We start from the raw sequence: 13,561 nt of genomic DNA on the forward strand, positions 1-13,561 counted from the left end.
TCTGGAAAAGAAATTGAAGGAAGATACCTTTTTTCTTGTCCTCTAATTATGTCAAAGGAAAGAAGTACCATTAGCAACAGTGACACATTTCGACACAGTATGTTTTTTTGTTGAGGGTTGGTCCATTTACTAGGCAATATTAAGGGTCACGAGGTAGTTTAACAAAAAACTCAAAATGTAGGCCAAAGTCAACACGCACAGGGAGCAACCAACCGGGAGGAAGTACCTTTTTTCAGCGTTTCCTTTTTGGGAGCAGCAGTTTTGACCTCTTTCTCGTCTAACATACAAACAAAAACAAAAAAAGATATTAGCCACAGCATGGACCATGTCGGAGGGGACTGTACGTGCCATTTCAAAAGAGTGCAAACTGTGCATCATACCACAAATATGACACTGTCGCTCAATCTATATGAAACAGAAAGAAGTCACTTATTCCTGTCATGATCCACTCCTGTACAAAAGGCATAACACTTCGTCGATGACCATAATCTTTGATAGTGTCTACTATCTACAAACATGGGCACTACACATAAAATAGTTCCATCAACACTGCGAGTCATATTTATTAGACGGATGCTAAAACTTTACCTCACTACATAATAAACAAATTGCAGTGTTCAGATATTTTACCTCAAGATATTTTAATAGACTAGTACTACATATTACATTAGGCCTACTTAAAATAGTTTTTTCTTTTTAAATGGCCTAAACTCTGGCCGATTGTCCCTCCAGTCTGGAACAGAAATACACCCTCTCTTGGTCATTGTGACCTTCGGTAAATAAAGAAACTGAAAACAGAGTCTGAAACCCTTCCGTAAATACTTAAAGTAAAGTCAATGTGGACGACATTCCTAAACTCTGGGGTTCAGGCTGAGCTTTGTGGGGCTGTTTGGCAAGAGATGGGAACGTCTCTTCAATCCAATAATAGCATGGTGGTTTATTAGCAGTTACAGTTTAATACACATTTCCTTCAAATAGAAATGCAAAAAACGCTGCACATAATAAGCGTTTGAGGATAGAAAACGGCATGTACTGCAGTATCCAATGTTGCACTGCTAAAAAGATACACGACATCATACTTTTTTTGTGAATTAAACTATGAGACACAAACTGCGAAATAGAACGTTATCAGAAGCCTGAACAGTGTTATGTGGATGGTCAGTGGTTGGTTATAAAGATAAAATACTTAATTGACATTTCTGATTAAAGGGAATTACTGTAAGGCTTTTAAGAGTATAGATTAACTGATTACTTTCAAATCCCGTCTTTCTTTACCAATGGTCTAAAAGCAGAAATGACAAATTCAGTTTAACTGGCAAAATTAAAAGATTTAAATAGCACATAAATGATTAATTCAGCCAGAACAAAGATGTGCAAAGAATATGTGCATCACAACAATGATGAGTAGTGCAAAAGCTTCGAAAAAGTGCAAAGCATAAAAGTATTTTTAAGTCCAGGCCAATATTCCCAATGGCACCATAGCAACAAGTCCAAAGTCAAGGAGGACAAAAACATGATATCCTCTTTTCAGACATTCTTTACACGACCAGCGCAATTTTCAATTTCCTCCACTTAGAGTTGAGGGGCGAGGTGACCTTTGGGTGACCTTAGGCCTCACCCAGTAGACTAGTCTCGTTCTGCTCCTCATGGATGGGAAGCTAGGAGTGGAAAGCTCAGGAGCTTTTGACTACTGATCCTGTAGGTCTAATATAACGCCCTGAACCCCAGCACCGTTCTGGGACGTACCAGCATCACCCTCCTCCTCTGCTGTCTCACTCTCTGGATCCTCCACCTTCTCTACGGGAGGAGAGATCACGTCATAGAGAAACGTGAAGAAGCCGTGAAACCAATCTGAGCCCTCCTCGGCTAAAATACCGAAGATTTCCTCTAGGGAATCTGCGTTTTCATTAGTAATTTCACCGCCCTCTTTGGTCAAGCCTGACGAGAGAGAGGAGGAAAACAAGGGGGAAGAGAAGAGGAGAGAGAGGATAGAGGATGGAGAGAGGGAAGGGAAGAGAAATGAAGAGAGTGGATGGTAATGCAGGAAAGAGAGAGGCGTATAAGAAGAGCGACAAGAAAATACCCCCTTTAAAAGTTGAGAGTGTAGCTGTCTGAAAGTGTAGAACTTTGAAATGTCGCTGTTAGCTATGGACAGAGGTACTGAAACCAATCCTGCTCAGTGTTTTTAGTCAGGGACGGTCATTAGTCCTTGTCTTTGATTGGTTAAGTCTTTATTAGTCCCTTTATTAGGCCACACAGGACAAGAGCTATTAGACTAGGCATTATGTGAACTGGAAAGTGTCCGTGATGAGCCAGTATTGTATATACAGTGCCTTCAGAAAGTATTCAGACCCCTTGACTTTTTCCACACTTTGTTACGTTACAGCCTTATTCTAAAATTGATAAAATACAAATAAATCCTCAGCAATCTACACACAATACCCCACAATGACAAAGTGAAAACATGTTTTAGATTCTTTTGCTACATTTATAAAAATGTACATAACTATTCAGACCCTTTGCTATGAGACTTGAAATTGAGCTCAGGTGCATCCTGTTTCCATTGGTCATCCTTGAGATGATTCTACAACTTGATTGGAGTCCACCTGAGGTAAATTCAATTGATTTGACATGATTTGTAAAGGCACACACCTGTCTATATAAGGTCCCCCAGTTGACAGCGCATGTCAGAGCAAAAGCCAAGCCATGATGTCGAAGGAATTGCTTGTAGAGCTCCGAGACAGGATTATAACGAGGCACAGATCTGTGGAAGGGTACCAAAACATTTCTGCAGCATTGAAGGTCCCCAAGAACACAGTGGCCTCCATCATTCCTAAATGGAAGAAGTTTGGAACCACCAAGACTCTTCCTAGAGTTAGCTATCCAGCCAAACTGAGCAATCGGAGGAGAAGGGTCTTGTTCAGGGAGGTGACCAAGAACCCAATGGTCACTCTAACAGAGCTCTGGAGTTCCTCTGTGGAGATGGGAGAACCTTCCAGAAGGACAACCATCTCTGCAGCACTCCACCAACCATGCCTTTATGGAAGAATGAACAGACAGAAGCCACTCCTCAGTAAAAGGCACATCACAGCCGGCTTGGAGTTTGCCAAAAGGCACCTAAAGACTCTCAGACCATGAGAAACAAGATAATCTGGACTGATGAAACCAAGATTGAAGTCTTTGGCCTGAATGCCAAGCGTCACGTCTGGAGGAAACCTGGCACCATCCCTACAGTGAAGCATGGTGGTGGCAGCATCATGCTGTGGGGATGTTTTTCAGCGGCAGGGACTGGGAGACTAGTCAGGAGTGAGGCAAAGATCGATGGAGCAAAGTACAGAGAGATCCTTGATGAAAACGTGCTCCAGAGCGCTCAGGACCTCAGACTGGGTCAAAGGTTCACCTTCCAACTGGACCCTAAAAAACCTGTTTTTGCTTTGTCATTATGGGGTATTGTATGTAGATTGTTCCCCCCCATTTTTCTAATAAGGCTGTATGTAACCTAACAAAATTTAGAAAAAGTAAAGGGGTCTGAATACTTTCCGAAGGCACTGTACATGCGGCTGGTGGCCAATATTACAATCATAAGCAATATGGTTACGTTGGTTTTCAGCTATATCTCACTACAGAAATGTAGAGTTGTTGCAGCTGTTGTAGGAGTTAAATAACTCTGTGAAGAGGCTACCAGAGGACTTCAAGCTCTTTGAGCTGCACACTAAACAAAAGATTTACTTCTGAACAACTGTGTCCAGCAGTATTTTCATGGAACTATGTTTTGACGTGAAGATTCATTCACAGCCTCAACAAAAATGTCTGGTTTTAAAGTGACACACTTGAGTTTATCCCATCTAAGTAAGCTGTTTAGTTGATTGCACTGGTACTCAAACTAAAGAAACCAAGTCAGTCATGCACAAGCAACATTTACTGTAGAGGTCACAAAAAGGTCATCATTAAAAATGCACTTGCCAAGTAGTACTTTGGCGTCCTCCACATCAAAGTCCCCGTCGCCATCTGCGTCATACGCTGAAAGTTTACCTGCGAAAATGTCATAGATAGGGTCATGCCATAAAAAACATTCAGAGTACAGTCCTTTCCACAAATATTCCTATCCATGAAAATCATTGCGGGACATTAACTTCCTCTGTAATTAGAAACAGTTAACAGATCATTTGCTTTCTTTAATGTGATCCTCTGGGTTTTAGTGATACGTGATGTATCACTAAAACCCACTTGCCAATGAAGTCATACTATGGTGCTCAAAGTGGACCCGTATCATATTTACAGCCTGCATCTCAGCTCTGAATTCTTCTTACATTTCTGAGGGGGACATGGTGGGGGGGTTGTGGTCAAGGTGATTCTGCTGAACTGCAGCAGTATAGACATACGGTAGACAAAGCAGCAGCCACTCGACTCTGACTGCACTCTGCAGACATAGCTGTACCACAGACTGACTTCCTGTAGTTACACACACGGCCTGAGTGAGGTCACACTGACCAGTGACTACACACACACCGATTTATTCAGTACGGAGAGCTGATCCTTTAAATAATCAGGGAGTTCACAATCACAGTAAAACTAAAACTGTTTGGGAAATTAAATGAATTTTCTGGTCAAAAGGTTGGGAGGGGAGGGGATAAGAAAATGAAGCTATAAGTAAGCCTAAGTAAGTACGCCTTGTCTGAGCTGAAGTGACCCATAGGCTCATGTTTATGTAGCGTGAGGCAGCATGATGTACAAGTACGCTCCCTGGATAGGACGCTAGTCTGTCGCAGGGCCTTAATGAAATGGAGCTATACTTTTAATTCAAAGAATGCTGAGATATGAGAATGAAGAACTTTCAGTAGGAGTCAAAGGTGGATTTACAGTATGGTGCACGCAGCATCGGCAAGCCAAGACAAATACGTTGTTACTGCATATTGTTAAATCATTACTTTGAGGCATATTATAATGTAAACTATTCAGAATAAATAACAGATATAATTGAATATATTTTTTGTGAAGTATGACAGATGGGTTTGTGTTGTTTGGTGATGCATGCAAGCAAAGACCATAAATACCTTGTAAAACCTCTGAAAAGTTCAAAGGGAATTCCTTTGCTCTCGCTGCATGCAAGATTAAGACACACAGGCACATTTTGTTTTTAGGGGTACCATCCAGATCAAAGGTTAATTAAACAGTGTCAGTATTGTGCCAACTTCACGCTACACATTAAATTGGTTATTCAATTATAATTTTTTACAAAACCTCTTACTAATATCAGTACTAATGAATCTTTCCCCTTAATTATCTTATTGAAAAGTTAAAACAGTATGTTATGGCTTCCTGTCTGATATGTGTTCCTGTCAAAACCACATGCAACATTTCGGTTCCTGTATGAGTCAGAGAAGGCATGAAGTGCTGTTCCTACGTGTCTAGAGTAAGCTATGAGGACAGAACATCATCTAGACCAGTGTTTACCAACCCCAGTCCCCCCAAATGCACACGTATCTGTTGTAACCCCAGACAAACTCACCTGATTCAACTCACCCAGGGCTTGATGATTAGTTGACAAGTTGAATCAGGTGAGTTTGTCCAGAACTACAACAGAAACATGTGCTGTTGGGGGTACTGGTGGACTGGAGTTGGGAAATACTGGAGTAGGGGGCTATACTCAATTTAGGCTTAACATGTACTGTAGCATACTAACACCCAATGCCCTATATTCTACATGGTAGAAAACCATTACCTGCTCTACACAATATATATCAATACAAACATTTAGTAACGTTGTGCATTCTTATCTTGAGAGATAAAGCAAGGCAATAGTTGTATCAGATAAAGGTTACAGCCTGCCGATACTGTAGTTATTTGTTAAAACAGTATCCTAATAAAATAATAATAGCATTGGAATTACACTGTGGTTTCTTTGGGATTCATTGACATAAGCGTCACTCCCGTTTGGTACCAGGTACCAATTGTGTTGAATTCTATGAGGTAAGTATTGTTACAGCATAGTGTATTCTTAGTAACATGTAAATACCAGGTACCAGCTTAAACCGGGCTGTAAAATAAAGCATTACTGTTTATCATAGGAATGAGGGGAGGTCAGGTGACTCACCAATGACATTGTCGTAGTCCACCAGATCTAACCACACCACTGCCACGGAGCTCCACACCCCCAACAGAGCCAGAACCATGAACCAGGTGAAGATCTTAGTGCCGCTAAAACCACTAGCAGCACCTCCACCCCCACTAGCAACACCCCCACTAGCAACATCCCCACCCCCACTAGCAGTAGCAGCCTCCGCTTTCACACCATTCTTATTCACCATTGCTGCGGGCTTCACCTCTGGAAAAGAAAGAACACAATGAGCATATGTCAATTATTCTGACTGGGGCGTAGGATACTGGACAGATCGCAGTCATTTTGGAAGATGTACTTGCTACGACTGTGTTATGTTGTTTTCTCGCCTAGACATCTTAAGGTGAACGCACTAGTGTAAGTCACTCTGGATAAGGGCATCTGCTAAATGTCTCAAATGTAAATATAATTTTGACTGGACTTTCAGTCAGTGTGATTGACAGGACGGAAAGAAACGGGAGCCATTCTTAGCCCGGTGGCCTTCCACAGAAGCTGTGAGTTAGAGTGCGAGCAGATCTGAGTAGAGGACGATGAGGGGGATGCTGAAGTCCGGTTAGAAAATAACCCTGTCTGGATCAAATGACTGAATGACAGAGGCAGGCAGAAGACATAATGGCCCCAGCCCCTGACTAGTCCGACAGGCTCAACTCAAGGTTGCCCATAATAGCACCAGGCAAGACAAGCTTTAATATGACAGGTATGCCCAAAAGTTGTTGTTGTGCCTTTGAAATGCAAGACGTCCCAGTATGAAACGTGATATTGGTTAACTAATATGAGAAACAAGGTGTATGAAACACCAAGACAGATCTGGTTCTCCCTGGTCTGGACCCCCCCATTACCTAGACATGTTTAAAGTGAGACCTAGGAGGGGTATTCCAACTCTAATAGTAGAGGGGTAGTCTCATGTTGGCATACTTCCTAGTGACATAGGCTATTCACACGAGGAACCTCCATAGGCTCGCAGAGAGTTGATGTCTGATGGTATAACTCAACATCATAGGCTCATGTTCTGGATGTGTAAAGAAAGAAATGTCATACTCTCCACTATAAAATAACTGGTTGATTGCCTAAAGGTCATGCTGGATCCTCGAAAGGTTTTAGATTTCTCTCTTGGGTTCTTCAATGAAAAAGTGTATGAAACAGAGATGTAAGATATGACTGCATCGTTCCACAGATCCTAAACCGATCCAAATGTTGCACACATCGGTCAGAAAGTTGATTCAAACGTTACGATTCGCCATTTTATTTTGCTCATATTACTTTCTTTCTACCTTCCGAAAATACTTAATCTTATGTGACAACTTATGTATCCTCTCCTTCGGTGTGGAGCCAAGCATGTAACTGTGTGGACAGTCTACAAGTAATTTTGCATTAGATTTGACATTTTAGGCATTTCAGACGCTCTTATCTAGAGCGACTTGCAGTAGTGAATGCATACAATTTCACAGTGGTGGAAAAAGTACTCAATTGTCATACTTGAGTAGAAGTAAAGATACCTTAATAGAAAATTACTCAAGTGAAAGTCACCCAGTAAAATACTACTTAAGTATCAAGTATACTACTTAAGTATCAAAAGTAAATGGAATTGCTAAAATGTACTTAAGATCAAAAGTTAAAGTATAAATAATTTAATTTCCTAATATTAAGCACACCAGACGGCACAATTTATTTATTTACGGATAGCCAGGTGAACACCAACACTCAGACATAATTTACAAACAATGTATTTGTGTATGATGAGTCCGCCAGATCAGAGGCAGTAGGGATGACCAGAGAGGTTCTCTTGATAAGTGTGAGAATTGGACCATTTTCCTGTCAAAATGTAACAAGTATTTTTGGGTGTCACGGAAAACGTATGGACCATGTACACCATTTTCTTTAGGAATGTAGTGAAGTAAAAGTTGAAGTACATTTTAAACAGTAAAGTACAGATACCAAACAAAAGTTGAACTTTAAAGTATTTTTACACCACTGCAGTTTAATTTCTACTAGTCCCCCGTGTGAATTGAACCCACAACCCTGGCATTGCAAGTGCCATGTTCTACCAATTGAGCCACACGGGACCATGCCAAACAACCCTAAGGAATATCAGTAGCCTAGTCAAACTACGCACTGTGCCCACACCGTGCCCATCTTCGCGCACTGACCAACACTAGGTAGGCAGCTTGTTCCTGATCTTGCACATCTGCCTGGCACCTTCAGCATTAACATTCTAAAATGGTTTGCACAATATTAGGCTTTATTAGTTAAGTGACAACCTATGTAAATTTGCCAGGTTATTGTTATCTATTCGCTGTTGAAAATGGGGTTTTACCGTAATAAAAGTAAGCTACCGGGGACAACTCTCATCTGGCTATACCTGCTGATCGGGGCTCACAACAGATTTTATTTTGATTGTTCAGGTTCACCATCAGCAATAGTTTTGGTAGTTTTGCTTTAAACAATGAGTGTATATGTTATTTTTAAATATACAGGATAAAGTTGATAATTTCATAACGAGGAATCACTTTTGTGAGGCTCACATTCACAGCCAAAGCGGGAGGAGAAAATAAGCTCACATTCCCAACGGTCAAAACAATTCCATTTTGAGATGGGGTGAAATCAAAAATGGTGCTATATATTTAATGCCTGTCATAGCTAATCTGAAAGCGATCAATATTGATACCCCTCTGATAGTGGTAGTGGAGTGGTTGATGCCTAGTCTCCTTTATGGCTCAGATCAGGTACAGTGCCTTGCGAAAGTATTCGGCCCCCTTGAACTTTGCGACCTTTTGCCACATTTCAGGCTTCAAACATAAAGATATAAAACTGTATTTTTTTGTGAAGAATCAACAACAAGTGGGACACAATCATGAAGTGGAACGACATTTATTGGATATTTCAAACCTTTTTAACAAATCAAAAACTGAAAAATTGGGCGTGCAAAATTATTCAGCCCCCTTAAGTTAATACTTTGTAGCGCCACCTTTTGCTGCGATTACAGCTGTAAGTCGCTTGGGGTATGTCTCTATCAGTTTTGCACATCGAGAGACTGAATTTTTTTCCCATTCCTCCTTGCAAAACAGCTCGAGCTCAGTGAGGTTGGATGGAGAGCATTTGTGAACAGCAGTTTTCAGTTCTTTCCACAGATTCTCGATTGGATTCAGGTCTGGACTTTGACTTGGCCATTCTAACACCTGGATATGTTTATTTTTGAACCATTCCATTGTAGATTTTGCTTTATGTTTTGGATCATTGTCTTGTTGGAAGACAAATCTCCGTCCCAGTCTCAGGTCTTTTGCAGACTCCATCAGGCTTTCTTCCAGAATGGTCCTGTATTTGGCTCCATCCATCTTCCCATCAATTTTAACCATCTTCCCTGTCCCTGCTGAAGAAAAGCAGGCCCAAACCATGATGCTGCCACCACCATGTTTGACAGTGGGGATGGTGTGTTCAGCTGTGTTGCTTTTACGCCAAACATAACGTTTTGCATTGTTGCCAAAAAGTTCAATTTTGGTTTCATCTGACCAGAGCACCTTCTTCCACATGTTTGGTGTGTCTCCCAGGTGGCTTGTGGCAAACTATAAACGACACATTTTATGGATATCTTTAAGAAATGGCTTTCTTCTTGCCACTCTTCCATAAAGGCCAGATTTGTGCAATATACGACTGATTGTTGTCCTATGGACAGAGTCTCCCACCTCAGCTGTAGATCTCTCCAGTTCATCCAGAGTGATCATGGGCCTCTTGGCTGCATCTCTGATCAGTCTTCTCCTTGTATGAGCTGAAAGTTTAGAGGGACGGCCAGGTCTTGGTAGATTTGCAGTGGTCTGATACTCCTTCCATTTCAATATTATCGCTTGCACAGTGCTCCTTGGGATGTTTAAAGCTTGGGAAATCTTTTTGTATCCAAATCCGGCTTTAAACTTCTTCACAACAGTATCTCGGACCTGCCTGGTGTGTTCCTTGTTCTTCATGATGCTCTCTGCGCTTTTAACGGACCTCTGAGACTATCACAGTGCAGGTGCATTTATACGGAGACTTGATTACACACGGGTGGATTGTATTTATCATCATTAGTCATTTAGGTCAACATTGGATCATTCAGAGATCCTCACTGAACTTCTGGAGAGAGTTTGCTGCACTGAAAGTAAAGGGGCTGAATAATTTTGCACGCCCAATTTTTCAGTTTTTGATTTGTTAAAAAAGTTTGAAATATCCAATAAATGTCGTTCCACTTCATGATTGTGTCCCACTTGTTGTTGATTCTTCACAAACAAATACAGTTTTATATCTTTATGTTTGAAGCCTGAAATGTGGCAAAAGGTCGCAAAGTTCAAGGGGGCCGAATACTTTCGCAAGGCACTGTACCTACATAGTATACACCATAGACACACACAACAGCTCAGACAGATCCAGCTCAGACAGATCTAGCTCAGAGAGGCCCAGCTCATGAGCTCCATCAGTAGCAGATTCATTTTGAATGGAAAATGTGTGTTTATGCAACAAATGTTAGTTAGTGCATCATATCGCGTCAAACCGAATCAATTCGTTCTCTAATCAAACCGAATAGCACCGAATTGTTTCAAATTAAAACATATCTTTCCTGTATCGTATCGGAGGCCATGTATCTAGATAAGTATTAAATCGTATGATGCACTACTTCGTATTGCCATTTCTGGGAGTGTGATATTCACACACCAAAATAGGCCCATCTCAAACTGGATAAATCAATTAGGTTAACCATATCTAAAATTAGCTTTAGACAGCTTTCCAAAAAAATTGCTCATATGGAAGACAGACTGTACACAAGCACAAGCTCTGTAGGATAAGGTGAAACCAACGAGAGGCGTTGCAATGGCTCACAAGAACCAGCTAGGCTTACAATCACAATGTGCCCTTGAGCAAGGCACTTAACCCTACTTGCTCCTGTAAGTCACTCTGGATAAGAGTCTGCTAAATGACTAAAAAATGTATTAAAATGTTGGGACATGGAAACAGTGATTTGTTTCCACAATATAAATATGGGCAGTATTCATTCTCTAAATTGATAAGATAAAACCAGGAATAGAGAGAGTGATGGTGACAACATAACCGGCAGGGGGGTAGGGAGAGCTGGAGCGAGGAAGATCGAGAGAGTGTGAACAGGTGGTTATTCAACTACTAAAGGCTCCAGAGATACAGGTTTGGAACGAACACACAGCTACCCTACTGTAACTGTAACATTTCTAAAGCATTGCTGTATACGAGGTAACACTCTATAGTTATAAGCAATATACAAACATACACTAGCCTAAGTCACAAACAACTACCTAGCCTACGTTTGCAACAGTACCCATGCCTTGACAAGTCACCATGTTCTATATTCTTTAGTCCTTTTAACCTTTAGGACTTTTACAAGTAGTTTGAGCTTTTAAATAGCTACCCATTTAGAATAGGTTGCTGGCCAAGGTTACTCTGTCTACTATCATTTGTAAAAGCCATACGTTACTGCCGACACTATCACACACTACTCCGTTACCCAAAATGACAACTCAATCCTCACACTGTCGGTTACCATTCCACATTTCTGAATGAAGCAGTTAAGCAGAACCATTAGCCTATCATTTACAAATTCCCTTGACCCTACCTGGGATTTCTTCAGCCAATACGGCTTCTTCACAGATAGGTTCCTCCAACACAGTTTCCTCCATCAGGTCAGATGAAGTGGGATCCACGATGAGAGAACTCCTCGATTTTTCCTAGTTTCTGACAAATCCCCCCTGCCTGTATCAGTTGTAGAAGTCAGCTGGAACTTGATAAGGCCAAACTGGTCCGGGGAACTATTTTTAGAGCTGTCAAACAAATATGGGGAGGGCATGCCGAGTGTGTGTGTGTGTGTGTCACTACTCTGCCATAGCCAAATAGGACGGAGGGGGGACTGTGCAGAACGAAGTGCGCACAAAGACAGTGGAGCAGAATTGCCAATTGTCCAAACACAGAAAACGTGAGAGTTGCCTCTTGAAATGTCTGCATGCTTAAATATCTTTAGAGAGAATCTGCTGCAGAGGTTGAGCTTAAACTTCTCTTGAATTTGAGCATGTCATTACACTTCAGCAGGTATTCCCAAACTGGGGTATGCATACCAATGCCGTTGGGGGTACGCCAAAGAAAAATTTGATTCACATTTTCAAACAGTCCATTTATATTTTCCAACAAGGCTATACATTTGGGTGAGTTCCCCCCCCCCCCCCCCCCCTGCCTGAGTAGCTTCGTTTCACTGCCAAAAATAAAATTAAACCATCTAGTGTTCAGTGAAATAACAACACAATGTCAAATACAGGTAGCCTAGTCAAATAATTAACATACAATCACATTGACCGTTACGCTCACGCGGGAATTCCACTAACGGTCCGTATGTGGCCAAACGTAGCTGCTGCTCATGTTGGTATCTGTACTGATGGCGCAAAAGCCATGACAGGGAGACAGAGCGGAGTGGTAACGCGCATGAAGCAGTTGCTCCTGCAGCATCCACCGAGAGGCTCTTGGTGCCAAGGGAATGCCTGACAGCTTGAAAGACGTTTTCAATACAGTGAAAATTGTTAACTTTGTTAAAGCAAGGCCCCTGAACTCTCATGTATTTTCTGCACTATGCAATGATATGGACAGCGACCATGTAACGCTTGTGCAACAAACAGAAGTGTGCTGGTTATCAAGGGAAAAAGTACTGACACGTTTTTTTAAATTGAGAGACGAGCTTAAAGTTCCCTTTACTGACCATCATTTTCACTTGTCTGACCGCTTGCATGATGACGAGTTTCTCACACGACTGGCCTATCTGGGTGATGTTTTTTCTTGCCTGAATGATCTGAATCTAGGATTACAGGGAATCTCCACAACTATATTCAATGTGCGGGACAAAATTAAGGCTATGATTAAGAAGTTGGATCTCTTCTCTGTCTGCATTAACAAGGACAACACACAGGTCTTTTCATCATTGTATGGTTTGTTGTGTGCAAATGAACTCAAGCTTACAGACAATGTCAAATGTGATATAGCGAAGCACCTGAGTGAGTTGGGTGCGCAATTACTTGTCCGAAATGGATGACACAAACAACTGGATTCATTATCCCTTCCAGTCCACTTACCGATATCTGAACACGTGAGCCTCATCGAAAATGCAACAAGCAGTTCTGTGAAAATGTAATTTAATCAGAGGCCACTGCCAGATTTCTGGATTGGGCTGCGCTCAGATTATCCTGCCTTGGCAAATCGTGCTGTTAAGACACTGATGCCCTTTGCAACCACGTACCTATATGAGAGTGGATTCTCGGTCCTCACTAGCATGAAAACTAAATACAGGCACAGACTGCGTGTGGAAAATGATTTAAGACTGAGACTCTCTCCAATACAACCCAACATTGCAGAGTTATGTGTAGCCTTTCAAGCACACCCTTCTCATTAACCTGTGGTGAGTTATTCACC

General features: G+C 41.5%; 1 protein-coding gene across 45 annotated transcripts in view; it reads right to left on the reverse strand.

The window, feature by feature from the left end:
* unm_hu7910 (un-named hu7910) overlaps positions 1 to 13,561 on the reverse strand; it is a 43,925-nt gene that overhangs the window by 27,934 nt on the left and 2,430 nt on the right. For 3 of the 45 annotated variants that reach the window (XM_036943925.1, XM_036943928.1, XM_036943937.1), the window contains 6 exons: positions 6,095 to 6,325; positions 5,055 to 5,099; positions 3,964 to 4,032; positions 1,747 to 1,938; positions 227 to 277; positions 28 to 42 (listed from right to left, as the gene is read on the reverse strand). In XM_036943925.1, the coding sequence (XP_036799820.1) occupies positions 28 to 42; positions 227 to 277; positions 1,747 to 1,938; positions 3,964 to 4,032; positions 5,055 to 5,099; positions 6,095 to 6,325 (603 nt within the window). Of the gene's footprint in view, positions 1 to 27; positions 43 to 226; positions 278 to 1,746; positions 1,939 to 3,963; positions 4,033 to 5,054; positions 5,100 to 6,094; positions 6,326 to 11,726; positions 12,158 to 13,561 lie in introns of those variants that run through there. The other 42 variants (XM_036943938.1, XM_036943929.1, XM_036943926.1 and 39 more) reach the window with 29 other exon arrangements.

Source organism: Oncorhynchus mykiss, chromosome 15, assembly GCF_013265735.2.
Source record: "Oncorhynchus mykiss isolate Arlee chromosome 15, USDA_OmykA_1.1, whole genome shotgun sequence".
NCBI lineage: Eukaryota > Metazoa > Chordata > Actinopteri > Salmoniformes > Salmonidae > Oncorhynchus > Oncorhynchus mykiss.